The sequence below is a fragment of the Gymnodraco acuticeps genome, unplaced genomic scaffold, assembly GCF_902827175.1.
Source record: "Gymnodraco acuticeps unplaced genomic scaffold, fGymAcu1.1, whole genome shotgun sequence".
Lineage (NCBI taxonomy): Eukaryota > Metazoa > Chordata > Actinopteri > Perciformes > Bathydraconidae > Gymnodraco > Gymnodraco acuticeps.
In genome coordinates this window covers 3754118-3781027 of record NW_022990459.1, presented here as the reverse complement: position 1 = coordinate 3781027, position 26910 = coordinate 3754118, and the positions used below count along the sequence as shown (strand labels likewise).

General features: G+C 42.7%; 1 protein-coding gene across 24 annotated transcripts in view; it reads right to left on the bottom strand.

Annotated features, from left to right (window-relative positions):
* Positions 1–26910, bottom strand: part of celf2 (cugbp, Elav-like family member 2) — a 224327-nt gene that overhangs the window by 21676 nt on the left and 175741 nt on the right. For 13 of the 24 annotated variants that reach the window (XM_034225887.1, XM_034225894.1, XM_034225896.1 and 10 more), the window contains 3 exons: positions 21239–21318; positions 6311–6547; positions 4027–4090 (listed from right to left, as the gene is read on the bottom strand). In XM_034225887.1, coding sequence (XP_034081778.1) covers positions 4027–4090; positions 6311–6547; positions 21239–21318 — 381 coding nt within the window. The remainder of the gene's footprint in view (positions 1–4026; positions 4091–6310; positions 6548–21238; positions 21319–26910) is intronic. The other 11 variants (XM_034225891.1, XM_034225899.1, XM_034225901.1 and 8 more) reach the window with 1 other exon arrangement.

The following is a 26910-nucleotide window of genomic DNA, read 5'->3' as shown; positions in this document are numbered from 1 at the left end:
AATACGCACACACTCACGCACACACACATACAAGTAGACACACACAAACAAGACATCATGAAGAAGAAGATCCATGTAAAAATACAGATATTTCCTTCACCCGGATACAAAGTGGCCAATAACAACAACTGGCTGGATCCATCGCTGGGATGCACACTTTTCATTGGTTAAATACATATTTAAAAAAAGAACACTGCCACTTTCTATATGGTCGAGTTTGTATGCCTGCTGTTATATGCATGTACACTTTTTTTTTTAACATATCTGTGCTTACCTCAAGCCAAAACCAACCAAAACAGTGCCGTAAAAATACAATATATTCATATATATCATTTTCCCTTTCCCCTGAGTTACATCTTTCAACCAATTTCAGTTCTGATCATAAGTATCACATAAATGTCACGTATCAAAGTTAGAAAAATATTACAAACAATCATTTTCAATCAGGGCTTTAGATTGAAAGCTTGATATCTTTTAATCCATGATGTTATGGTGTAATTGCTGAAAATATTGGTTTTAATAAGTTTCAATGAGGACATTTGTGTGAGTGTTTGATTTAATATACAAGCTGAGGTTAACATTCCAAATTCACAACACCCACATGTTAGGCCAGATGCCTTTACACAACCAAAGACATGGACATATTTCACATTAAAAGACAAACATGTCCTATAGTGAGGCACAAGGGTTGGTTACATATGGAAAAAGGCCACTGCCAGTTTCTAAATGCTCTGTTTCTCCCCGGGTGTGTATGCCTGCTGAAATGAGCACTTGTGTGTGTGTCTTTTTTTTAAACTAATCTGTGCTTACTTATACATCAGAGCCAAAACCAATTTAGTTCTCAAAGCGACTTTCTCCAATTTTCTGTGACAAATCAAAAGCTGAAATGGATTTCTACTTCTACGCAAGGTAAGAAAACAGCCGCTATCATTGTTTCTTTCTCCTCCTGTGAAGGCACGTTTAAATCGTGCACTAATTCCAACCGTGTTCCTCTCTCTGAAACGCTCCACATGAGCGAGCAGAGCTGCGCTGAGAGAAGCCGGCTGTTTATACGAGCGCTCCTTCATGTCTCTTTATTATAATATAAAAGCCATTTTTATTTCACTGCCATTTCCCCCTTGCTGGGTTTGACCACAGAGGCTCAGATCGACCCACTAAAACATTTAAGGACAAAAAGCCTTTCACTAGAACGTAAACAAATAGTCCCTGTGGAGCCATTCTGTTGTTACTTCGCCTCACCTTGACTGACATTTCATTAGTTTTCTTGACTTTCCTTTAATTTCTTTCATTCATATTTACCTTAATTCATGTCCCTTTCCTCTTCCTTTGTCTGTTCTTTATTACATTTTAGATGTATTTCCTTACCCTTTCCTTTAAGTGCTCCTTTTTGATTCTCAATTTCTCCCACTATCACTGGCTTTGCTCTTTTTGGACTGTCCTTAACAAACATTTGTTTTAGGTTTCTTTCACTTTCATTGAATTTATCCTTTTGCTTTTGAGACTCATCTTCTTTCTTTTCTTACTGTATTTTTCCTTCAATCACATCACCCTTTTCCCTCTATGTGTTTGCTTCCCTTTCCTTTCTCCATTTATATCTTCATTTCCGTTTTCCTTCCTTTCCTACCTTCCTTTTCCATGCATAATTCCTCCTTATTTCCTATTCTTTTCCCATTTCCTTTCCTTTGCCTCCTTGCATTTCACATTACTAATTGGTCCTTTCATTTTCTTGCCATTTCCCATCTTCTTTCCTCCATTTTTATTTTCCTTCCCTGTTTCTCCGGCAAGGCTTTTCCCCCCGTTTCTCAAAGCTTCTCCACCCCAAATCTTCCTTGCATTTGTCAAAGGTCATCTCCCTCATTGAAAATAAATGTTGAAGGCAGTCACGTGGAGAAAAAGGAGCAGGCGGGATGTAAGAGTAACCGGGTTAGAGGGGAATAAAGTGGAGCCGTACGGAGAAAGAAAGAGAGACAAATAGAATCTACTCCCCACATCACAGTATCCGGGCTGTGCAGATGGTGCGTGTGTGTGTGTGTGTGAGGGACTGTGAGCACATATGTGTGCGAGGATGCATGTGTGTGTGTGTGTGTGTGTGTGTCTGTGTGCAGCCTGTATGGCAGCGCTGTGCTGGCTGCGTCTAATTGAATGCTCATTGGTGTAATTGAAGCCTCTCAGCTCTGCAGCTCCTAGTGTTAAAGACTGGGACCAGATGTCATTCAGCTGTGTCACATCTCCTGCCAATCACTAATGCTAACTCTCTCGCAGATGGACGACCAACAGATCTCCAGATTCAGACACCGTCACTCTCCCTCGCTTCCAAATCCCACAGCCTATTTATCCGTGCGAGTGTGTGTTTGTAAGGAAATGCGTGTTTGAGCTCACTGAGCAAACGTTTTAATCAGCCAGAGGGAAACGGCAAGGCGTCGTAACTCAAGGGAACAGCAAACTGCAGGATACAAGACGGCCACTTTTAAGAAACTCCCATCACACTTAGAAAATGTTATTGTGTCTGCGCAATTTCCTTATCCTGTCTTCCACAAGTCAACTGCCTAAACGGCGTGGAACTAAGAGCTGACACCTTGCTAAGAAACTCACAGATGAACAGAGGAAGAGGAGAGAGAACAGACAGAGTGGGAAAGGCTGGAGGGAGGCGTTGAGGTGAGGTAAGAAAGTGTGATGGAAGAGGGTGGGAGGCGCAAGAGTTCCTGCTAAAAGAGGCTTAAAATAAAGAAAAAAGAAATGAAAGTTTAATGGAAAGAGAGAAGAAGAAGTCAGAGATGATGAAAGCGAGTATCCACGGGTCCCTGGAAGTCTTAAATAATCTAAATTTAAAGCCCAAAAATTATATTACTTAAAGACAGAGATTTTATCTTGTTCAACATTTAATAGGAGTCTTCCTGGCACGCTCAAGGCTCGGATTAATACAGAACTGGGTTAATGCATTATGCATTCCTTATGGCTTCAGCTTCACTTAGGAGAGTTTCACTGTCCCTTACCACTTTATTTCTCGGTGTCCTTTCTCTTACTCAACCCATTTAGAGTTTGAGAAACTTTCACCGGCCATTCATTGCGAAATAGATACATTCATATCTTTAAGTCTTTTTTAAACTGGCTTTAAAACCTATTTCGTATACGTCTCACACAAAACTCATGTTGTATTATTTATGTTGCTTTGGACCCCATTGGTAATTTGACATTTGTTTTTGTATTACATTTTAAATTCTCTTTTTCTTTTCTCTATACTAGACACTGCATTTGTCTTACCCTCTCCTGTAATGACTTAATTACTCAATTAAAAAATTTAAATAAATGATTGTGCCAATGAAACCGTTTCTGAACATGGACTTGTAGGAATGTATTTTTTTTACTTTATTATTTTCTTTTCACCCTAGAAATAGGTGTATATGTGTACATATGTATGTGTATGTATATAGAATGTGTCTTTATCCTGCAACTGGTTGACTAACGGGAGGCCTACCTCTGTATAAGCTATACTTTATACTAATTCTGTTTGTTTGTCGGATGTATAAATTGTCTAATTGTTGAAATAGTAGAATCAATAATAATAAAAAAAAAACCTATAAGAGGCTTCAATTTGCCATAAACCTGCAGATGCTCTTGAAAGGAAATCTTAGTACAGATGACAGAAGAAGAGAGCAGTAGATGGCGCCAGTCTGCAGTGAAAGATATCGACATGAGAGCCCACTTTCACCCATTTGATCCACTCCCTTTTCTCCCAACCTCCCCCTTACCCACGATTCATCCATCCCCGGCACAGCCTCGGTGTTACTGTCACACGCCCAGGGCACCACTCTTGGTCTGGCCTCATTAAAAGATCAAGACAATTCTTAGTAACAGTTAATACATCTTCAGGGCAGAGATCTCTCTTTACTGCACCACGCGAGTTCATCTGTTATGCTCTTTGGTCCTCTTTTAGAAGTCTGTGGAAAAGAATAGGCGCAACAAAGGGTCCGTTCCCGTCGTTAATGGCGGTACAGTGAAGGTTTATCTACTTTTCTTTGGACTCACCGGCCATCTGCTGGATCCCGCTGAAGGCTCCGAGGTTGCTGGAGGAGGTTGCCTGCTGGAGCAACTGATGGGGAAAAGAGAGAGAGAGAGAAAGAAAGAGGAAGAGAGACAAGGCAGAGAAAGAGAAGAGGGAGAAACAGAGTGCGTTAGGCGGATTCAGAGAAACTTATAGGGTCAAATGTGATCCGTTGCTAAATGTTTAAACATCAGAAATAGGGGGAACAAACATCACATGGGTGGTTTCTAGCTTAGCAAAAACTGTTAATGATGACTACTTTCATTGAATTAAAGGCGTTTTATTCAAATGTAAAGCATTTGTTTATTCAATTTGACCTTATTTTATCGATAAAAGTAGGTCGAATTTCACGGAAAATAGGCCTATTGATCATATATTCCAAAAACTGCCACTGTGTGGATTGACATTCTTACATTATCTATTTTACACGCATAAACATACTCTTCTCCATTTCTTTTTCTTCTTGCACTCGCTTTATTATTTATATCTTATATATATATTTACGTTGCATTGTTGAAAGAACCTGAGATTTTTCATTTTTCATTGGCCAAACTAGCGATTGTAAATATGACAAAAAAGCATTGGCGCCTTGAATCTTGAAACAAACGTTACATGTGTATTAATGTGTTGGGGATGAAGTTGGCTAAGAAGGTGTAACACAGATGTATATTTTATGAATCCTAAGCAGTTAAACCTGAGCAAAATCAACGGGACAGCACATTGCTAAATGCATGGCAACACCGAGAAGCTAATAACGAGAGCTTTACTGTGGGTTTTGCCTCAGTACTCGTAAATGAGCTGCTAATATAGTTTGATCTCTCCTCTAAGAAAACACTGTTTGTATTCCGGTGTGATTCTTCCAGACAAGTTGAGCATGAGAGCTCTAATCTAGCCAACTAATTAGATTTCCAAAACAAAAGTGGAATACTGATGATCAAAAAGTCATCCTCCAAAGACTTGAATTAACAGCAAATTAACATCTTGTTTCTGTACTGTGTGTGACTTCTTTCCATCTAGAATGGAGCTTAATATAAAAGGGGGCTGACAGAGGAGACACATGTTGGAGCCCAATTTAAACATCTCACATTTTCACACAAGCACATGCATTATTATCCAGTAAAGGTGGGATGTTTGCCTGGGCTGACAGGTGTTAATTGCACTTAACAAATCTCTAAACTTTCACATATAAGTAGAATTTGGGCTGTTAGTTTAGAAAGGGAAGCGCAATTGAGGAAAGGGTTGGGACTTTCTACACAAAGAGTCCCGAGTATAAGGCTCTGAAAATGTAAAGACTGAAGAGAGAGAGAACGAGGTTTCTGAACACTACTTTAAAACCAGCAAATCCCCCAAATCAAACAAATGAACTGCAGAGGGTCTCAGATGCTGAGCAGCAGACCCTCCAATGCAGGATTCCTCAAATTGGGGATCAGTGGACTCCCAGGGGCCCCAAACTGTCCCTGCAAGTCTTTTTTGGGGGGGGTTAATCCCACACAAGTCTTAAGAATTGACCATAATAGGTGAATATATAACATTAATTGAATCTCTGAAACTTGACTTGGTTATGGCCAAGTATTTTACTTAATCAATTAAAAAACAAACAAACAATAATGTATTGTTTGTCGAAAGGTTTAAATTAGCACATTTGGAGATAAGGTACATATTTTTCAATGGATAACAATTATTTACGGCATAAGGAAAACCAGAGAGAACATGGGTAAATCCTGGGTCCTAAACATGTGGTTTGTATACTATGAAATTGTTATGGAAATGTATGTATTTGGATTAACACTAAAAGGTAGCCACTGGGGTGTACATCCTCAGTTTCAACCACTTTGACAAATGCTAGGAAATATTAATAAATGTATTTATTTCCGGGCTTTTGCCACAGAGACTTTTAATGAATATCCAACCAAGCAAGTCAATGACATTTCTAGGAGGAAACAGTATTGGGTAAAGATATGTACAATTGTTATTTTGGGCCAAAACATGTACTGCAATTTACAACATTTGTAAAGACAAAAAATGTGTCCTTGCATTGATAATGTATAGGGCACTAACAGGTGAAAAACAGAGGATGTATTCTATATATTTTTTTCTCTTGTTACATTTTTGATATACATAACATATGATTGGCTTTTAGCATCCTGTTCAGAGACCTCATTTCCCCGTCAGCCCATAGGAGAGGATGGAGGAGAGGAATAAGGGAACAAAGGAAAGAAGGGAGGAAGATTTCAGGGGATCTGGATATTTTTGAATATGGGCACTGACTGCAGCGACGTTGGCCATGGTGCTGCAGTAAGGGGTGTAGGAGGGGGGGGAGGTGATGGAGGCGGCGCTCCTTACAGCCAGGTACTGCGGGGTGAGCCCCCCCAGGCCCGTCAGGCTCCCCCAGGTGGTCGCACTGTTGAGCTGCTGCATTTGCTGCGCCAGCTGCTGCTGCAGACGCCGCTGCTCCTTGTCCTTCTGCGTGTCAGCAAACTTCACCACGATGGGAGACGAGCAGCCCTGAGAGGGAGGAAGGGGGAGAGGAAGGGGATGAGGAAAAGAATCAAGAAAGTGTAGAGGAGAGAAAATGGGAGGGAGGATGAAGATGAATGCAAGAGGAGAGTAAAAGAACAGGGGAGCAGAGGATACGAGAAGAGAGGAGACAAGAAAGTACATAGAACATGAGAGGAAGATGAAAGAGAGAGGAGGAAGTAAAAGAAAAATGGAAAGAGCAAGAAGAACAGAAAAGGATATATAGAAATGAAAGGATAGATGTAGAGAGGAAAGGGAAGATGAGGACAATGGGAAAGGAAACAGAAGATAATTAGGGAATCTGGTAGGGAACACACCTAAACATTCAAATGAATAATACACTGAATACATACAGTATAATAACGGCAAGAAAATGAAGGTTTTTACGATGAAGGGGAACACACGCACGCACGCACGCACGCACGCACGCACGCACGCACGCACGCACGCACGCACGCACGCACGCACACACACACACACACACACACACACACACACACACACACACACACACACACACACACACACACACACACACACACACTGGAGGGACTCACAAAAGAACAACCACACATTTCTGTATTAACGAACTTTACATCAGCAAAGAGAAAAAAATCTATTCTTAATTAAAACCACCAAATACAATTTCCTCGCACTCACACACACACATACACACTGAGTGACATAGGACACACACACAGAGTCACACAGGAAAGTTGACTCTAAAGCCGGTGGGCTTTCTTCTTCCCCCCACAAGGGCTCAGTTATCTCTTAGTCCAGAACACTTTCACCAGAAACAGATTTCCTGAGTTCGCCAACTATTTCATCATCTCATATGAAGAGAGACTTGAAGTGTGTGTGTGTGTGTGTGTGTGTGTGTGTGTGTGTGTGTGTGTGTGTGTGTGTGTGTGTGTGTGTGTGTGTGTGTGTGTGTGTGTAAGAGAGGAAGAGTGTGTAAAAAAAGGCAGAGATTGGGAGACCCAGAGGTGGAGAGGGCAAGAGGAAGATTTTGAGATTTGGACAATGGGACAATGGGAAGTGTGACTAATTGTCCACATGTCTATCCCCTGTGTGTCACAAAAGAAACGCTCCTGATTAAAGTTGCAGCGACGGTTGGAACACACAAAGCTTACCACAGAGTCATAATCACACCACAGAATTACTCACACGCTGCAATCAAAGCCTAACTAGGGGCGAATCCGTCGGAAACAAAGGCAATCTGCCACGGGAGAATAAAAAGCTTTTGATTGAAACATTTAGTTTGAGGCACGATCCGCACTCGGCAGGGGAGAGGAGGGATTTGGCTTCTTTACAGTCAGGAGATATATGTCAAGTGTGTAACCCCGTGTGTGTGTGGGGCGGAATGTGTCAGTTCAGGTGTGTTGTGTAAAAGTGAGGTTCTCATTCATAACACTCCGTTCGATGTCTCACTATGGGATGCGCCTCATCGCGGAGCAAACAGAAGCATCAATCTCATTACGCCAATCCTGATTGGCTGGTGATCTTGACGTCAGCGTCAGGGAAATCACCCCCTATAAGTAGCTTGCGCCACAACGCATGCGCCATTCAAACACCTCTTCTCGCTTCAGAGCACATCTCTATAGTAGCCGGACAAGCTTAACGGTCCACAGACTGAACCCAAATATAACCAATTCGGTCGACGGGCGCTCGCCGGCTACTCCTTCTGCTTCGCAAGAAGACGGTAATACTAACGCCAGTTAGTATTAAAATCGACCTCGCCGTTCTTTCCCCGGAAAGTAAGGTAAGGTTTTGATTTTCTCAAGCTAGCTACGCACCTGTTGCTAGCTAGCTTCCCCTTACTACCGACACCACGGTAGCGAGGACGCTTTTCTTTTTCTCTCTCACGGAGGAGAAAAGGATTAGAAGTATATTGACACACCAGTCAATATTCTTTGAGAACAAAGGACCCACACCGTCCCTTTTTCTCCGGATTAAGGACGGGTTGGTAACACTTTTTCTCTCAACGACGTACCTGTTACGAGCGGGTCCTCTCCACGCCACGATGCGAACAAGATGGACGCCTCTCCCCCTCACACCAGAGGAGTCAGGGACTCGGAGGCTCGGTCATGCGGCTGCGGGTTGAAGATAGCAGGCACAGACTCACACCAGGTCTGCTCGTCCTGCCTCGGGCTGGAACACGCCCAGGAGGCTATCGACAACCCCGGCTCGTGCGGGCATTGTGCCCTTTTCACCCGAAAGAGCCTCCACCGACGGCTAGCACACCAAGCTAGCTTGTTGGAACAGGACTCCCTCATGTCCACTGATTCGCCGTTTGGCAATCAAGACACGGGGGCGTCCGCCGCAGAGACTGAGCCCCTCACTGTGTCGGTCTGGGGCTCACTAACAGCGGCAGCTGCGGAACCGGGATCCCACGCCGTTCAGGCCGGGACCCGGTGGCGGCAAGAGACGCGGGAACGGAGCCCCACGCCTCACCAGGCGGGAGCTCCCGGCAAGACCTCACCATGGTCTCGCCCGTAGAGGCTCGGCCTGCTCCGCATACCGCCGATGGAACTGCTGGTGGCAGCCCACCTCCCACCGAGGATGGGTCACCAAGCAGGAACCCCACGCTGCCAGCGAAGGTGGACCGTTTCCAGTCGACCATGACTGAACGGTCCTACAGAGCCGCAGCGTTGTCCGCCAGGGCTCTGAACGTTGTTCAGGATGTGCTTGACATGCCCATCGTTCCCGAGGGGATTTTCGGCTCCGCTCTTGCCTCCATGCAGAGGAGATGCGAGTCGAAAAAGAAGGAGGACGAGGCCCTCCACCTCTGCCTCCCTCGAAGGGCCCAGCCGCTGCCTTCGCAGCGGCAGCCCTTCGTCCAAGCTGCTCCGAACTCTGCTCGGTTCAAAATACCGAAAACGCAGAGGTCGCAGTCCGTCCCGAGTCCCCAGCCCAGGCAGGGGACGAGGGCGAGCTGGCCTAGAAAATCTCCGGTTCCGGCTGCAGCCCAGGCGCAGCCAACCCAGAATTTCGGCCAGCAGTCGAGGAAGAAGAAGCGAGCGGCGTGACAGCCCCTCCTTCTCCCCTCTGTGACAGAGCTGGAAGTCTACGGTTCCCCAGCTCTAAATGTGTTGCCGCCGCCTCGAGAGATGCCTCAACACCATCCTCAAGTCCGCGTAAACACATGTCACACACTTATTGATTTTTCTGTCATAAAACATTTTCCGCTGACGTATCCAGGCTTCGAGCCAAGGGCGTAGCTCGAAAATGAAAAGAAAAACAATAAAAACAATAAACAGTCCGTCAACTGTTCCCCTTCTGAGAGCAGCTACGGCCTCTCTCAAAGGGCGGACAATTGACGGGTCTGTGAAGGCACCACCGTCACGCGCATGCGCAGTGCCGGCTGGGGCTGTAAAGGCACCACCGTCACGCGCATGCGCAGTGCCGGCTGGGGTCGTGAAGAAAAGCCCGCCCCGAGGGCGAGCTGGCCTAGAAGGGCGAGCTGGCCTAGAAAATCTCCGGTTCCGGCTGCAGCTCAGGCGCAGCCAACCCAGAATTTCGGCCAGCAGTCGAGGAAGAAGAAGCGAGCGGGCGTGACAGCCCCTCCTTCTCCCCTCTGTGACAGAGCTGGAAGTCTACGGTTCCCCAGCTCTAAATGTGTTCCCGCCGCCTCGAGAGATGCCTCAACACCATCCTCAAGTCTGCATTAAACACATGTCACACACTTATTGATTTTTCTGTCACAAATCATTTTCCGCTGACGCATCCAGGCTTCGAGCCAAGGGCGCAGCTCGGAAAAATGAAAAGAAAAACAATAAACAGCCCGTCAACTGTTCCCCTTCTAAGAGCAGCTACGGCATCTCTCAAAAGGCGGATTACAGGCGGGTCTGTGAAGGCACCACCGCCACGCGCATGCACAGTGCCGGCTGGGGTTTTTAAAAGCACCACCGCCACGCGCATACGCAGTGCCGGCTGGGGTTGTGAAGGCACCACCGTCATGCGCAGTGTCGGTGGGGATTGTCGAAAGGGGGGCACCACTATGTTCAGACACTAGAGGGCCCCATAACACAACAAATAGAGACTCAGAGGGGAAGAGATGTGACATCTCCACTGGCTCTAAGGAGCATGCAGTGGAAGATGCTCACATCATCTGCCTGGGTTTTCAAGACAGTAACACGGGGCTACAGACTCCAATTCGCTGTCACCCCCCCTCGCTTCTCGGGCATTCTGCATTCGCAGGCCCGAGGAGAGTCAGCCCATATTCTGGAGAAAGAGATTCTCTCTCTCCTAGAAAAGAGGGCTATATCTATTGTACCCGCCGAGCAGAGTCAGGGCGGCTTCTATTCCAAGTACTTCCTCGTTCCCAAACGGGGAGGGAACGGAATTCGGCCAATACTTGATTTGAGGGCTCTGAACAAATATCTAAGAGGATATAAATTCAGAATGCTCACTCACACATCTCTGCTGCGGCTCGTGCGACAAGACGACTGGTTCACATCAGTCGACCTGAAAGATGCGTATTTTCACATCCCAGTATATTACCCACACAGGAAATATCTGAGATTCGCATTTCAGGGGATCTGTTATGAATACAGAGTACTCCCCTTCGGTCTGTCTCTCAGTCCAAGGGTGTTTGTACGATGTACGGAAGCCGCGATAGCCCCGTTAAGACAACAGGGTATTCGCCTGGCGACCTACCTGGACGACTGGCTGCTTCTCGCACAGTCGGAGCAGGAGGCTGTTACGCAGACGAATGTCCTCGTAAAGCACCTGCTCAACCTGGGTTTCATAATAAACACAGAGAAGAGCATGTTGTGCCCCGCGCAGACTATACTCTTCCTGGGTTTACACCTGAACTCGGTGCCCTTTTCAGCTCGCTTGTCAGCGGATAGAGTGAAAGCTTTCAGAGCTTGTCTCGCTCTCTTCCAGCTGCGCAAACATGTTCTCTTCAGATCATGCCTGCGATTGCTGGGGCTCATGGCGTCAGCCATCCTGGTCGTACGACTGGGACGCTTACACATGAGGGAGTTTCAGCGCTGGGTGGCCGCCCTAAAACTAAACCCTGCGCGCCATGGCGCGCGGAGAGTGATGGTTACTGTGAAATGCGTAATGACACTGCGCCACTGGCTGCACCCGACTTTTCTAGTACGAGGTGTGCCTATGGGTGCTGTCCTTTCACGGAAAGTGGTCACCACGGACGCATGTCTGACAGGTTGGGGAGGTATTTATGAAGGTCGCCCGGTGAGGGGTCTCTGGAGCAGAGACCTCCAGCGGGCACACATAAATTACCTGGAGCTTTTAGCGGTGTTTCTCACCCTAAAACGCTTTCTGCCTTTCCTCAGGGGACATCACGTCCTCGTGAGGACAGACAATACGACCACGATATCGTATATTAACCGCCAAGGGGGTTTGCGTTCTCTCCAGTTACACACACTGGCGCGCAAACTTATCCTATGGAGCGGTAGGAGTGAGGAACTTCGGGGGCAGATCTACTGTCCAGAGGTATACCACTTTATGCAGACTGGACTCTACATCCAAGGATTGTGAGCCAGCTGTGGGTGCGTTACGGCAGAGCCGCGGTGGATCTGTTGGCATCGAAAGACAACGCTCAGTGTCAGCTGTTCTTTTCGATGCGCGATCTAAATGCACCGTTAGGCGTGGATGCACTCGCGCACAATTGGCCCCCGGGCCTTCTGTACGCGTTCCCACCCCTGGCTCTGATACCCCCAACTCTGGCCAGAGTGAGAGAGCAACGCCACACACTTATCCTGATAGCTCCGCACTGGCCAGCTATGTACTGGCTAGCGGAGATATATCAGCTGCTGTGCGGGCAGCCATGGCAGCTCCCACTACGCAGGGACATATTGTCCCAAGCGGGGGGGGCGATCTTTCACCCACACCCAGAGCGCTTGGCTCTATGGGCCTGGCCCGTGAGTGGTACAATCTGAATACAGTGTGACATGATGCTGACCCTGGCAGCTGCCAAGCGAGCCAGTGGCACTCATGCACTATCTGTACAGTTTTCATGCACTCAGTTTGCCCCAGGGCAAACAGAGTGTGGTTGAAGCCTGACCCTGCCTTTATCTTAAGGCGGTCGGTTCGGGTACCACATTTGACATTAAGGCATCCTCCCCGCCACTGTATTCCTCCGGGGAACAGCGGCCGGATTTGCCGTGTCCAGCCCGTGCTTCACGCACGTACAGGGACAGATCAAGGGTGCTTTGTCATAATGACCAACCCCTTGTGTCCTGGGCTAACCCTTATAAGGGCAAGCCTGTTACTAAGCAACGGCTCTCCCACTGGTCTGTGGAAGCAATTGCTTTGGGGCTCATACGAGTCAGAGTTCGCAGGCACCCTCGGGTCCACGAGCTCTTTCGACTCAGAGTCTGGCTGCATTCTGGACTCTGTCCAGGATGTCTCCCATCAAAGACATTGGTGCAGCGGCGAGCTGGTCCTCGCCGCTCACTTTTGTCTGCCTCCTAACAGGCTGGACGTTCTGCTCCCAGTGTGACTCAAGCAGTGCTGGGCACCTGGTTGAGTCAGAGCTCTACCTGTTAAGTTCTGGTTGGTTTGGTGATTTTCGAGATAATCTCGTCTGGCAATACGGGAGCTACAATTTCCCATAGTGAGACATCGAACGGAGTGTTATGAATGAGAACTATAGGTTACTTACGTAACCCCAGTTCTCAGAGTAACATGAAGTGAGATGTCTCACCAGACGGCCCTCCTTGCTATGGTGAAGCGAGAAGAGGTGCTTATTTTGAATGGCGCATGCGTTGTGGCGCAAGCTACTTATAGGGGGTGATTTCGCTGACGTCAAGATCTCCAGCCAATCAGGATTGGCGTAATGAGATTGATGCTTCTGTTTGCTCCGCGATGAGGCGCATCCCATAGTGAGACATCTCACTTCATGTTACTCTGAGAACTGGGGTTACGTAAGTAACCTATAGTTTTCGTGACAGAGGCTTTGGATGGCACTGCAAAAAGCAGTTCTTTGGAGAAAGAGGTTATTTCTGAAGCAATGAAAAAAGAAGTAACTTTGTTTATTCTTTTTCATTATACATTTTTTGTATTATTTATTTTCAATGTTCCTTTCTCTTTTCTTTATATATATGTTTTAATTATTTATTAATTATTTTCAATGTTCTTTTCTTTATTTTTCAAATGATTTTTAAATATCTTTTCTCTTTTCTTTCCCAATTTTTACTGTTATTAATATCATCACCCAGATCTTAAAAAAAATAAGAAATGTCTTACTATAGATATATATATTTATCTTAATACTATTGATCTGTATAAAATGTAGTATTTTTTGTTGCATTTTATCATATTTTTAACTCATGTGCAATGCCTTGTAAACATGCTGCTGTAACAAAACTATTTACCAATTTGAGATCAATTTAGTATATCTATTGTCAATAAGAATAATACAAAAAAAGATAAAAACCTATCTATATAAAAAAATTCCTATTCAGTAAATGCATCATTTAAAAGCACACTTTTACAAATGTACTCTGTATATGTTTCTCCTTGTGTGTGACTACGGCTGGACGTTATCAGCTGAGCGTGCATCTCCCCTGTCTTACGGCGGCCATATTTACTGCCCCCCCCCCCTCCATAATTTCGCCTCTTTATCCTGCCCGCTAACAGATAAAGGAGACGAGGGGAGGATTGCATTGGGAGGGAGAGTGTCAGTGGATTCCCCCGGAGACAGTACTCCCCAAACCTCTCTGCTAAATATCTCATTACTCCAGCTGACACCCAGCGAGCGGGAGGAAACAAGCCCAGAATGAGGGTCCTGCCCTGGGAGAGGGGCCGGGGGCCTCTACGCTCGATGCTCCCTGAAGACTCGGCTGCACTTGAAAGTTTTACGGGCGATCGGATGGTTGGTCAACTTTGGCCTTAAGTGATGAGAACATGAGGAGGGAAAGTGGCATGTGTTGGTTTTACTTAGAGAAACAAAACCAGCTTTGATCTGACCGTAGGGGGATATTGAATAATGTATTAAAGATTAGAAACAGCTCAAACTTTCAGATATGTCACTAATGCGTGGGAAACAACATCAATGATCAGGCAAAACCATGAATTAACAAATGATTTGTAAATATTACATTCAAGTCTTAACAATGAACAGGAACAGCAAGGAACAGGGAAGAATCCTGACTCCCATCCTCTCATGCACGATTGAAGATTTTTGTTGTCGGTTTCAGAATATAATTTTTATAGATTTGAGTCTATAAAAGACGTCTGTTAAAACTCTGCCTCTGGGTGCGATCACACTTCATGTTGTATTATTAGTAAAGCATCTGATTTGTTTTGAATGGGCCACCTTTGGACGAACAGCAAGGGGCAACAGGATGATTCTACGTCGCTAGAATATTCCACGAGTCCCTTGTAGATTGTAAAGATATAACAATACACTGAATTTATTAATAACAGTCAATTAATGTTAACCAACAAACTTTGTGGTCATTAAAAAGTTGAAACTGCTTTGTGTTTAATGCTCTCTCGATTCAGATATTTTGAAAATAACATGTCATTAACTCGATACCGGTGGTGGAGCATCAATTTATTTTTGATACTATTTTAGGAGAGAGATTTTCAGCGGCAGACTGTCTCCAACGTTGCACAGTTTTCACATCTGAAGAGAATAAAGCATTCACAGAAATCTCTCTCCCCAGGAGACAATTCCACTGGGAAAGAACTCCTCTCTGAAATGTTATTTTTGTTTTGTGTCTTACAATTTTTGACAAATCTACACAAAAATGCCTCACGTGGATACTTTTCTGCATAATTTGGATCGTTGAAGGCACACAATGTCAATCATGCTTTAGCAAGAGGATTGGCCCTCATAAAACATCTCCAAACACACACATCTCTACTGTATGTTGTGTGTTTTTTCATGTTATTAGTAGATGGATCAGTGTGTGTATAATAACCATTCATCTCAAAAATAAACTTCATACGTATAGAGTGCATAGGGATGACGTATTGTTGTTGACCAACCCAAGAAGGTAGCATCGTAAGGGCTCCCCCGACAAAAAGCAGTGGTATGTTTTCATTGGATTTTTGAATATTGCAGAAAAAAAGCTATGTGGCAAAATATGATACTTTAAAGAATGTTATGGCAGGATAATCTCCACCTATTAACATCAATGTTATGATTGTTAAAGCATTACTAAAAGTAAAAAGCTAGGCTATAAAATAAGTACAACACGGTCACATGACATAACGTCAGCACCGCTAAGCTAAAGTCTAGCATAATGACATTAAGTAGTCTCATTTCACTTTTGTAGCAGTCACTGTTTTTATTTTTTTTATTTAAAGTTATTTTTGGGCAACCAGAGCCTTTTATTGTAGCGACAGATTTGAAGAGGGCAGACAAAAGAGATGAAACCAGCTCTATCGCTCTACCAATTGAGCTACACTGTTTTACCACACAGGCTTCAGACGTTAGCCAGATGCTAACGTTAGCCAGATGCTATTTACTGACATATTTTATCGTAGAACAAAACATGAAAATCTATTCAGCTTGTGTTGACCACAGACCTTATTTAACCTTTACTAAGATTCCGTTTCAGAATATATCATAGAGTTTGGATGATTGTAGCCCTTGATATACGTGTTTTTCATCCTCAGATGGAATGTGCCTCAGACCGTGTCTCCAGAAGTAGAAATCTCCTATTTTTATGTGATTGACATATGCGTCAGAGTAGCCATGACAGCCTATATTCTCAAAATGATACATAGCAATAAGCACCTGCACAATTATGGAATCCATATGTATAATTATGTAATTACAGTGTTTAAATATACACCTCAGCACCTGCGTCAGGCCGTGGTTTGACCCTCCGACGCAGAGAAGTAGAACTTTTTGTCAGAAGTTACAGACTTGAGCAGGAGTTCTCTCCCTAATAAAGCTGACTAAACTCCCTGAGGTCAACTCTCAGAGACAAGCGTGGAGAGAGCCTCACACATCACTTCCAATCTCTCCCAAGCATACACGCAAACTGAACTTATAAGCTCCGGTCCGTTTACCTTGCAAATCAATCTCTCATAGCTTTCAAGAGAGTTTATGCTCTGAGCCTCCTCCATCTCATTTATTTACCACCCACTGAGCCTTTAAATGTCAAACCATGTTATCTGCAGCTACTAAAAGGGAAGCAGGAGGCCCTCTTGTCCGTACAAGTGTGCACATAGAGTCTGGAGCATCCGTGCACATTTATTTTAACCTTTTGTCTCCAACACACGAAAAGCACAGAGAAAAGCATTAAAAAGGGTGCTTTTCCCTGATATTTACAGCTACATGATTTGGAAAAAAGAACTAATTGTGATTATTTTTGACTCATATTGCAAAAACAATAAGTGATTGGAAATGTTTTGCCTCATTCTCATTGAAAACATATTAAAATGTCATGGTGTGATTGTTCTAAGAAGATCTGTACAAAACAAATATGTGTTGGTGATCTTTAGAATAAGATGTGTAAACCTGTTGCTACACAAAATATTTAAAATGATATAAAACAATTGTATTCTAACATATATTTAGCCTTTAACAAAGATTGTGCTTCCTCTAATTTGAATATCGCACTACTCCATATTGCAAATTCAAAACAACGACTTCACTCTAGCCTATACTCTCCTTGGTCTCCAATGCCATTTACAGATAATGGTTTGATTTCTCAATTATTTCTCAATACATCAATTTTTTAATAACCGATCTCTGCAATCATTTCTTTGTCTGTTTTCTACAGACAAAAGGTAGTTTGTTTGTTTGCATGATAACATAAAAGCTCCTGACTCGAAACAATGTTATCCATATTTTCATAGTAGAAGGTATAGTAATGCCGTCCCTAAAACGGATAACATTTGACGTATTATCACTTAGGGTTTCTAAAAAAAGAAAACTGGTGATTTACAACCCAAACATTAAAAATCCTTTGTCAGATGTGATAAAACACAGTCAAAAAGTAGATATCTTGAGACTTATTTGTGGAAGTGGATTTTATAAGATAACTTTATTGATCCCTGTTGGGAAATTCAAGCGTTAAAGCCGCAACATGAAAACTATTGAATCACAGGATAGGACAGGTAAGAGTGGGCCATGGTAATACGAATAAACATATAAATAACAGTATATTAAATAAACAACTACGGACTTCGGTGAAACTTTATATGTATACACCTATGGTTGTGTTATATTGACACCTATGGGATCATCCAGCTTTATATGTCCCTCAACATCAGCCCTTATTAATCTAATAATGTCTTCCTCTTGTCTGATCCTCTTTACTGCAATTGACAGATGTGGTTGTTTACTATTAAAACAGACACTGCTCTGTTGTCTCTCATGCTCTACTTAAGCTCTCATTTACATGCGCTCGAACGCGTGTGCATTGGCGGTGAGAGTGTGTGTGTGTGTGTGTGTGTTTGTGTGTGCAGCGGGGGCAGGATAATGTTTGAGTGGGCCTCTAGTGTCATGTGGGGAGAAAAAGGAGCGTCGGAAACAGAAATCAGTGTTGATGAAGCGTCGCACAGGGGGAGCTGAGTGCTAAATGAGTATGTATAAAAGGAGTAGATAATGTAAAGCACAACGAAGCCAGCCCACTTCCTGTGTGTGTCTTCAGAGGTTCGACAGTGAATTACCTGTCTCGCTCATATCCACTTTCATTAGGGCCTGACATTCAGCCAGCGCGTGTGTGTGTGTGTGTGTGTGTCAGTGAGTTGTGTGTGTGCCACCGTGTACCTGAATGTCACGCCTTAATGAGAATGGATACGACAGTGACAGGGCCATCAACACACACATTCCCATTTATTTTTTCAGCCATGACATGTACGCACAATCTCGCTCTATCTAAGACAGAGGAGTGCAATAGAGCCAAGACAATAACCAAACTCTATTTACCAGACCTCATTCCCTCACACGGACTCGAAGTAATTACTTTTAAATTGCAAAAACTGAGGAACATTAACAAACGGTTGCGGCAATTTGGAGCCCGCCTGGGGCTACACAGCGTGTTTTCAAATGGAAATGAAGGTATTTTGCTTTTGTCCACTGCAATATCGTTATGGTTTAAGGCTTCTTTTTCTGTGTGCCTGATAAAAGCGGAGGACACTGGCAGTGTTTACCTGGCTCAAAAAGAGGATAATTCCAGCTTAATGCTAACGCCGTCACTGCTTCTACTCAGACAGAAACGCCGCTGCTGCTCAGCGTAAATCCACACACACTTCAATGATATCCGCATCAAGGAAGTCACTTTGTGTTAGTGGTGGGGACTTATTTGTTCAAACAGTCTTCAACATGCCATTTCAGGAAATGTAATAGGTGGATTGGAATGAGGTAGATAACGATGGCGGAAAAAATTGCGGTGCATTGAAAGAGCGTAGGATATTACAGAATTGACAATGTGAAAATAGAAAAACACAATACAAAACCCTCACACTGTATACCAAGGCTTCACGATTAGAAACATAAAAAAATGATGATGATTATTTTAAATGATATTGCGATATGATATGAGATATTAGAGGGATTTAAAAAAAATCTATATAATTCACATTTTAATTGAGAAATATATTAAATAACCATGGTGTGATTTTTTAAGTAAAGATATGTTATTTAGGCTGAACATTATGTTTGTTGGCCAGAGCTTATCTGCAGCTTCACATAACTTAACAGCCTTAAGTTAGACATTTTCACATATTTTGCTTTTACCAAAAAATACACTAACTGCACTTTGGATACTGCACTTGTCCATTTTGCCTTTTTAATAAAATGTGGATGAATTGCGCAGCCCTTCTGTAGTCTACAGACAGTCACAGGGTGCAGCATGCGTTTCCCCCATGTCAGGGTCACAGCACATCAATAGCAGCCATGATTATCATGATCAGTACTAATGAGGGGGCTCGGGGGTGAACGTCTCTTTTCTTGCACACTGTTATTACCACTTTTTGTTCCTCTCTCTGACACTCGTCTTACACCATGTAATTCGGTCCCAATCACAGCCTGTCACCCTGACCTGTCACCAGCCTCACAATGTTGACAAAAGCGCCCCCCAAAAAAAGAGGGAACACAAAGGAGGAGCGGCCGGGGCCCATTACGGCCCCGCCGGGGTCGCGGTGCAGCTGATGAGGTCTATAACACCACCTGCACATTGTGACTTTCAGGTCAATGGTGCTGCTTTTTTCTCACATTGGAGCCTCTGCCAAAGTTTGTTATTGGGAAATGTGTGACCAAAGACATAACACTGCTGGCTTCTGTTTCAGCAATGCAGGAGCCTCAAACTACGACATCACGCATTTTCTAAGACATTAAAGGAACACCAAATAAAAGCCATTTGTATATCAGTTGCTCACGCTGCGTTACATTCAAACACCGAAGAAAAGTTGTGTTATCTTGCACGCCTCCACATGCACTTAGAATACAAAAATGGAAAAATAATCTTATGAATTAAAGTAAATAAGGGCCAAAGGCAGAACTATATTAAACCATCTGTTTACAATATTTCACAAAATGCATGCTGTGTAATCCAAATCTCATTTACCCATTCACACCCCTTGCTTTCCTCACACATGCATATTTGTTTTAACCAAAACACTTATGCAAAATAGTCTCATCTGCAAGTTAGAAGTATATCAGATAATAAGGTTATAGTACAAATGCAAGTGTAGTGAACATTTGACTGAGTAAAACAGACTTTTAAAAGGGTTTTCTGCTTTAGAATTTGGCCCAAGTTTACGGTTATTCCATATCTGGAATATTTCTTCAGGGTGGAGGCATGAAGGACATTTAAAAAAAAAAATCACCTATTATAAGCATTTTCAATGATATATTATAGGTTTCAGATATATACAAAACATGTCTCTGAAGTGTTGAAATACCAAACAGATCATGCATCCCATAATCCCCTCTGTTTCAGCCCTGTTTCAAAATGGCTGATTCTGTAGCTTTACATGCTAATGATCTGCTGCTGGCCACGCCCCTCTGAGAAGTGATTGGTTAAAAAACACAATGGCGCTCTAGGAGGAGATTCAGGTGATAAGGTGGGGGTGGGGCCGAGGGGGGGGGGGGGGGGTGGTGTTACCTTGGTTGGTTATTGGCTAATGGTACACAACCCAAAAAAACATTGTGACATCACAAAGTGGCCAAAATCTGATCAGCTCATTTTCAGACAGGTTTTTATATAAATGGATAAGGACAAAAAGAGAGAGGCTATTTTTTCCTGAAACTTCCCCAATCTATTTACACAGAGGGGACACATGTGTATGTAGAAAATACATGAAAAGCGGATTTTGCACAATAGGTGACCTTTAAAGAACTTAAGATCACGTGGGGGAAGTAATTAATATAGAAATTGGTGGAGTACGACTTTACGAGAGAAACGTCTAAATATGGCAGTGTGATCTGAACGTTTTTTTCATTCCCACATTTCCAGAAAACTCGTGACATGTGAGATTTATTTATTCTTGTGTTTAAAATCAACTGTAAAACCTGTCTAAATGTAACCAAGTGCTGCCTAGACCTTAACATTAATATGACAGCATTCGATTCAGGCTCGTAAATTAGATTAAATGTTACTCGCCCAACTTCAGAAGTCTCGAGGTGTAACACAAATTCAAACATGAGAGCAGCTATTTAAAATGCGTGGAAATGAACAGGGTAAAGTGCATGTTCAAAATGAGAGACAGAAAGAGGCAGAGAGAGTGAGAGTACAGTACCTCCATAGTCTGAGACTGGTGCATGGCTTTGATTGCATTCTGTGCCATAGCTCTGGTGGAAAACGTGACAAACGCACATCCTGTAGGGGAGGGGGGAGGGAGGGATGGAGGGACAGTGGAAGGGAGGGGGGGGCAGGAGGAGGAGGAGGAGGAAGAGGAAGAAGAGGTGGGAGGACAAGAAAGAACAAGAACAAGACAAAAGGGTTGGACACGTCGTTGTTATAAAAAAAATTCAAACAGAGATTGATACAGAGAACAGCTCACAGGAGGACAACGGTGTTATCAGTCGCTGTGGAAACAACAGCCGGAAGAACAAGCACAGTGTCATGACAACAACCCGGGTCAGCCTCAAAGTGTATACATGCACACAGAAGGATTCACAAATGTAACTGGGGATTTATATATAAATATCTTCGTCCAAAAATGTTTTCAATGCACAGACAAAGTATTTATATTTATAAAGTATTTTAAGGTTGACTGTCGTTGTTATGCTCTGTTGTGAACATTGGTGGAACGTAATTACGTACATTTACTCAAGTACTTCTACTTAAGTACGCTTTTAATGCAAGTCTTCAAAGAAAACCACAAACAATTGCAACAAAGTTCATAAATGGAGAGCGTTTTTTATGTTAATGGTACAGAAACTTGCGAATACTTTTAAATGCATATATTTGTGTATTTTTTATTATTTTAAAAACGAGAAATATGTATCTGTGGAATCCCAAATATATTTTTTATTATTTTTTATTTTTCTATTTTTTAAACTAAATATTTTTTGTGTGCATTGAATTTTTGTGGGTGGAAACATTTATATATAAATCCCAAAGTACATTTCCTTCTGTGCCCATTTATTCATTTTGAGACTGATCCGACCACATACCCCCCATAACCCCATCCCACCACCTTTCCCCCGTAACCCCATCCCACCACCTCCCCCCTGTAACCCCATCCCACCACCTCCCCCCACCACAGGACAAAATCATCATCGGGGGCTTTTGATTGGCTCTTCCTCCTCCTTTTTCTCTCTTTCTGTCACTGTCTCTTATTCTCTCCTATCGCTGCTACACACTGACCGAATTAGTCATACCTGAATTCCACTCAATGTAAATCAGGCCGAATCTGCATATATTTGAATTAATTTGGCCCTGTATCGTGCGTCTGATTGGCTCTTTCTCACTCTGTCGAACAGGAAAGAGACGGGACAAAATATCTGCGGGCGCCTCGAGAGTCAGATGGAAAATCGTATTCAAATCAATCCACGGAGAGAAAAGCAGGAGATGAGCGGAGGTGTAGTCGACCTCCTTTGTGACTGACACTGATTTTAGTCAATCAAGTTTGGACGCAGCTCGAGGGGGGTTTGTTATTGGCTGTTGGAGCGTAAGGAGGTTGTGTTTGTCTGACTGGTAAGGGAGTGATTAGAGGAGATAATGTGAGAAGTGCTTCAACAACCCCCCAGACTAATAATATGCTAACAAACTCACTAAGCCATGTTAGCGCAGCCAGGCCTGAACTGATTACATACATGCTCACACACACTCTCACACACACACACACGTTCAGGTTCGGCTGGCTGACTCGTGGTTTGGCGATAGAGGGGGGTATCTGACAGCCCTGGTCATCAGATAGACTGTGAGGATGGGATGAAAGGTTTTGGAGGAAATAGGGAGGAGGGGATGGATTATGCAAGAGAAAGAGAGAACGGACCGATGTGTTCAGGAAACAGATGCCATCATGTCCTGCTTCACCTTTATCAACGCTGTTTCGATGACAGAAGCTGTGTAGAGTGATCAGTTTTTCTCTTATTCCTTTTGTTTAGTGTGTTATTGGACATTTTAATTCAACTTCTTATCTTTGTAAAAATAGCATAATTGTATTTCATTTTGTGTTTATACTCTTAATCGGATTTATTTGTTATTTATCTTATATCCATATTTTATTTTATATTTATTTGTATTGCTAGTTCTTAGATTAGATGGTGGTTATGGTTATGGTTATATACATCTTTATTTAATATATTTTATTGTTACTTTTTTTAATTTATTCTGATATAAAGTATTTTGTATCAAATTTTTCCGATAACCTCACTTTGTACTTTATACTCATATTTACTTTATATTTTTATTTAATGTCTCTTGAAATGACAATATAGTTGAATCCATCCATTTATACAATACTGTATGGAAAAGTGTTTTTGTTAGTTAGTGTTATCTCTTGACAAAAGTCAAGGTTTCTTTTTCCAATCACCCCAATGTTTAGATAAACTGAAGTGGTTTCAATTGAACAAAATCAAAGGACATGGACAACTGTGGTTCCCATTATATTTGACATACCATTCAATAAGGTCTAGATTCAATTTGAGTATATATTAAGCATGATAACGATCTTTCCCTAACCTTAATAAAGTACTTTAGTAGCTTAAACTTATCTAGCACTTTAAAGAACAAGAGAACAGTGCTTATTTGTAAAAGTTTTAAAAAGCTTACATGAAGAGGCGTCACCTTTGAATAGGTCTTTATTCAAATAAATACATACAGAACTCAGCCTCAGAAAGATGAGAACTTTCAGCAGTATGCACCACACCTGCTTTTATTTTGTATAACACATATTTGACCTGAAAATATTTATGTTTTCCTCTAACTGGTAAAGTGGAAATGTGCTAAAATGTTGTGTAAATCTGCCTTTCTGACCTAACATTAGAGAACAGTAGAGACTGAGGCTATCACATGTTGCAGCACTGACCTAGTAAACACTGCACAGGGCTGCAGTTCTAGCTAATGTTATTTTAGATAGGACATTCAAAAAGGGGTCATTTCATTCTATTTTCGACGGGCCACGATCTGTCTGCTTAGCATCCAGCAGGTTTCCCCGTCCTCTGCAGAGAAGAGCTGCCCCAAAACTGGGTTGATTTAGTTAGCTCTAGGATAGTCCTCCAGACTCACAGGTCCTGACGCTTTACTACCATTTATTTGTATTTTTATAAAACTGTTCAGGAAGAACGTAATTGGTTGTCATCTCATGGAAATACAATGTATTATTATTTATTTGATCTTTTATTGCATATAATTACTTTAATTTCCTGTGATTTTATCTTTAATCTTACATGTTTTTGCTTGACTCTTTATTGCCTATTTTCACTTTGTTATTTTCTTATTGTCTTATGGTTAAATCATTATTTTCTTTTTTTTCAATGAATATGGAGCGACTGTTTCAAAACGCAATTTCCCCCTGGGATGAATAAAGTATTCTGATTCTAATTTCAAAAGAGCGATTCTGCTGAAGCTTCTAAATAAAGAAGTCTTCCGTCCCCGAAAAAGTGCTTTATTAAAGTCAGAGCTGCTAAAGAAAAATAAAACTGTAGAATCCGTGCTTTGGCTGGTTGGTGCTTGTCTTATTTTTCATTTTGGCAGAGGGGTGGGACGAGGCTTAAGCGCTAAAAATACCTCACGGGCCGCATTCTGTCGTCAGCGGAGAACCAAACAGTCCTTTAATGAAAGTAGGGTAGCTCCCAAGGCCCAGACATCCGCTGGTGGTGTGATCCATATTTTATTAATAGTGGGATAGAGGAGCTCTCTGCTGATTGATACCGTGCTTTAACACGAGTTGGTGGGACTGAAGGCCTCTAGGGACCGACAAATCCTTAAAGACCTATTTATTTACAACCTGGTTAGGCTTTTTATTTACTAGCCAGATCCGAGCTGGACTAAAAGCACATTTCCCAGCGCTAAGTGGTTTATCAGATCTAGAGGAACAAGGATTTGGCCTTCAATCTGAAATATTCATGAGGACAAAAAAGACGAGCTGAAAAGGGATGGAAGAAGAAAAAACGGAGGGGGATGTCTGGGCGAAGGAGGACAAATTGATGCAAGACTGGATTCTAGGACAGCGATGGTAAATAGAGACTATTTGAGGCGCAAAGGAACATGGAGTTTGAGGAGTGTAGTTTGAGGCAAAGATTGCTTCTAGATAGGGACAACCTTAAGGAGAAAGAGAGACATTGAGAAAATGAGACTCGAGTCGACGAGAAAACATCCACAAGGTCCGACAAGCACAGAAAAAAACATACGACAGATCCACATTGAACCTTTCGTGACGATGACAGTGACAGCTCGTGTGACAGGAGGAGGAAAAGGAGGACAGAGAGTTTTTCAAAAGCCCCTCCATCTCCTCAGCACATAGAAACCACAAAGGGGAAGAGGGGAGGGGGAGGTTTTGGGAAGAGAGTAGAAATGAGGGGAGGAGGGCAGGGGCCTGTGTTTGTGGGGCAGGATGGTTGATGATGCAAGGGATCCCTGTGTTACTACAAGGGCTATTTATAGAGCTACAATCGCTGGGTGGGATTGATAGATGAGTGGTCAAAATGCAGACCTTATGATCCACTGAAATTGTGACTTTGGCCACTTTTAAAGTACTTATTTTAAATCCCTGTACTCTAGTTTGATGGGGATTTCAGAAGACGACAAATCGAATTGGTTTGACAGCCTGATAATGGGCCTGCTTCTCGTTTTCTAACCAGCCCTGGAGCACTTTGTTTAGAGTACATTATGTCAACTTAACGTACTGCAATTACATTAAGCAAACACGGCATGAAATCAACAAGTAGACTGTTTGCCTGGAAGCAGTTTGTACCCTTCTCCACATCTAGTAGAACAGCTTAGTGAGATACTGCCATATTTGGAGTATTGATGATATTTACTCTTGTGTTGACAGATTATTTACCTTTTATTTCGGAGCAGACTTATTTTATTCTTCATTCTCCAGAACAACAAACAAGAAATAGTTGCTATTCCATTGGTTTCCATTCTTTTTTATAATAATTACAATTCGCTTGGTACTAATTGTTTTATATTTGAGGCGGTAAGACAGACACTGCCAAGTCAGATTCATATTATTTGACAACCCAATGTCTTAATAACATCTTGATAATTTTAAAGTAAAGCTGCTTTTGACATTTGAGACTTTGGCGTATTTTGATGAATAAAAAAAGGGACTGTTCAAATACTGTATTGAATACAATTTGGTAACTATTAACTTAAGTAGTTTCAGTTGCTTTAATGTAAACCAACCAGAGTGTTAGAATATTTTCATGTCATTAAATAATGAATCATGACCACCATATCTCCTTTACCTTAATGAAGTAGTTATATAAGCCTGAGCCCTTTATACATTTGTATTGGCTCCAGTATAGAAGATTTAAAATAATACCTAACCCTACTTATGCATTTTATAAATGAATATATTTCTTTGTTACAATTGCAGCATGTTTACTTGATTCTGGTTCTACTAATTTCCTAGTATAACCTTTTAAGAACGACAGTCTTAAACCAATCCAAAAAAAAGGAAAGGAAAATGGCTGCTTGGCTTTGAAATTTAAATTCTTCTGTGTTAAATAAAGCCAACGCACTGCATAAATGTAAATGCAACAAGCAGCAACATGTCTCCCTAAAATGCCCTTCAGCTTCACTGCGGAAGTATCAAAGAGCCGAGGACTGTCTTACAGTGAGGCTAAACTGGAGCAGCGGGGAAGGTGGAGGATGTGAATGGAGGTTAGGAGGTCGGAGGGGGGGGGAGAGGGGTGATCTGGGGCTGAAGCTGAGAGAGCGAGGGGGGGGGGGAAGAGAGAGAGAGAGGGGAAAAGAGATATATAGAGCGAAAAGGAGAAGCATGTATTCACA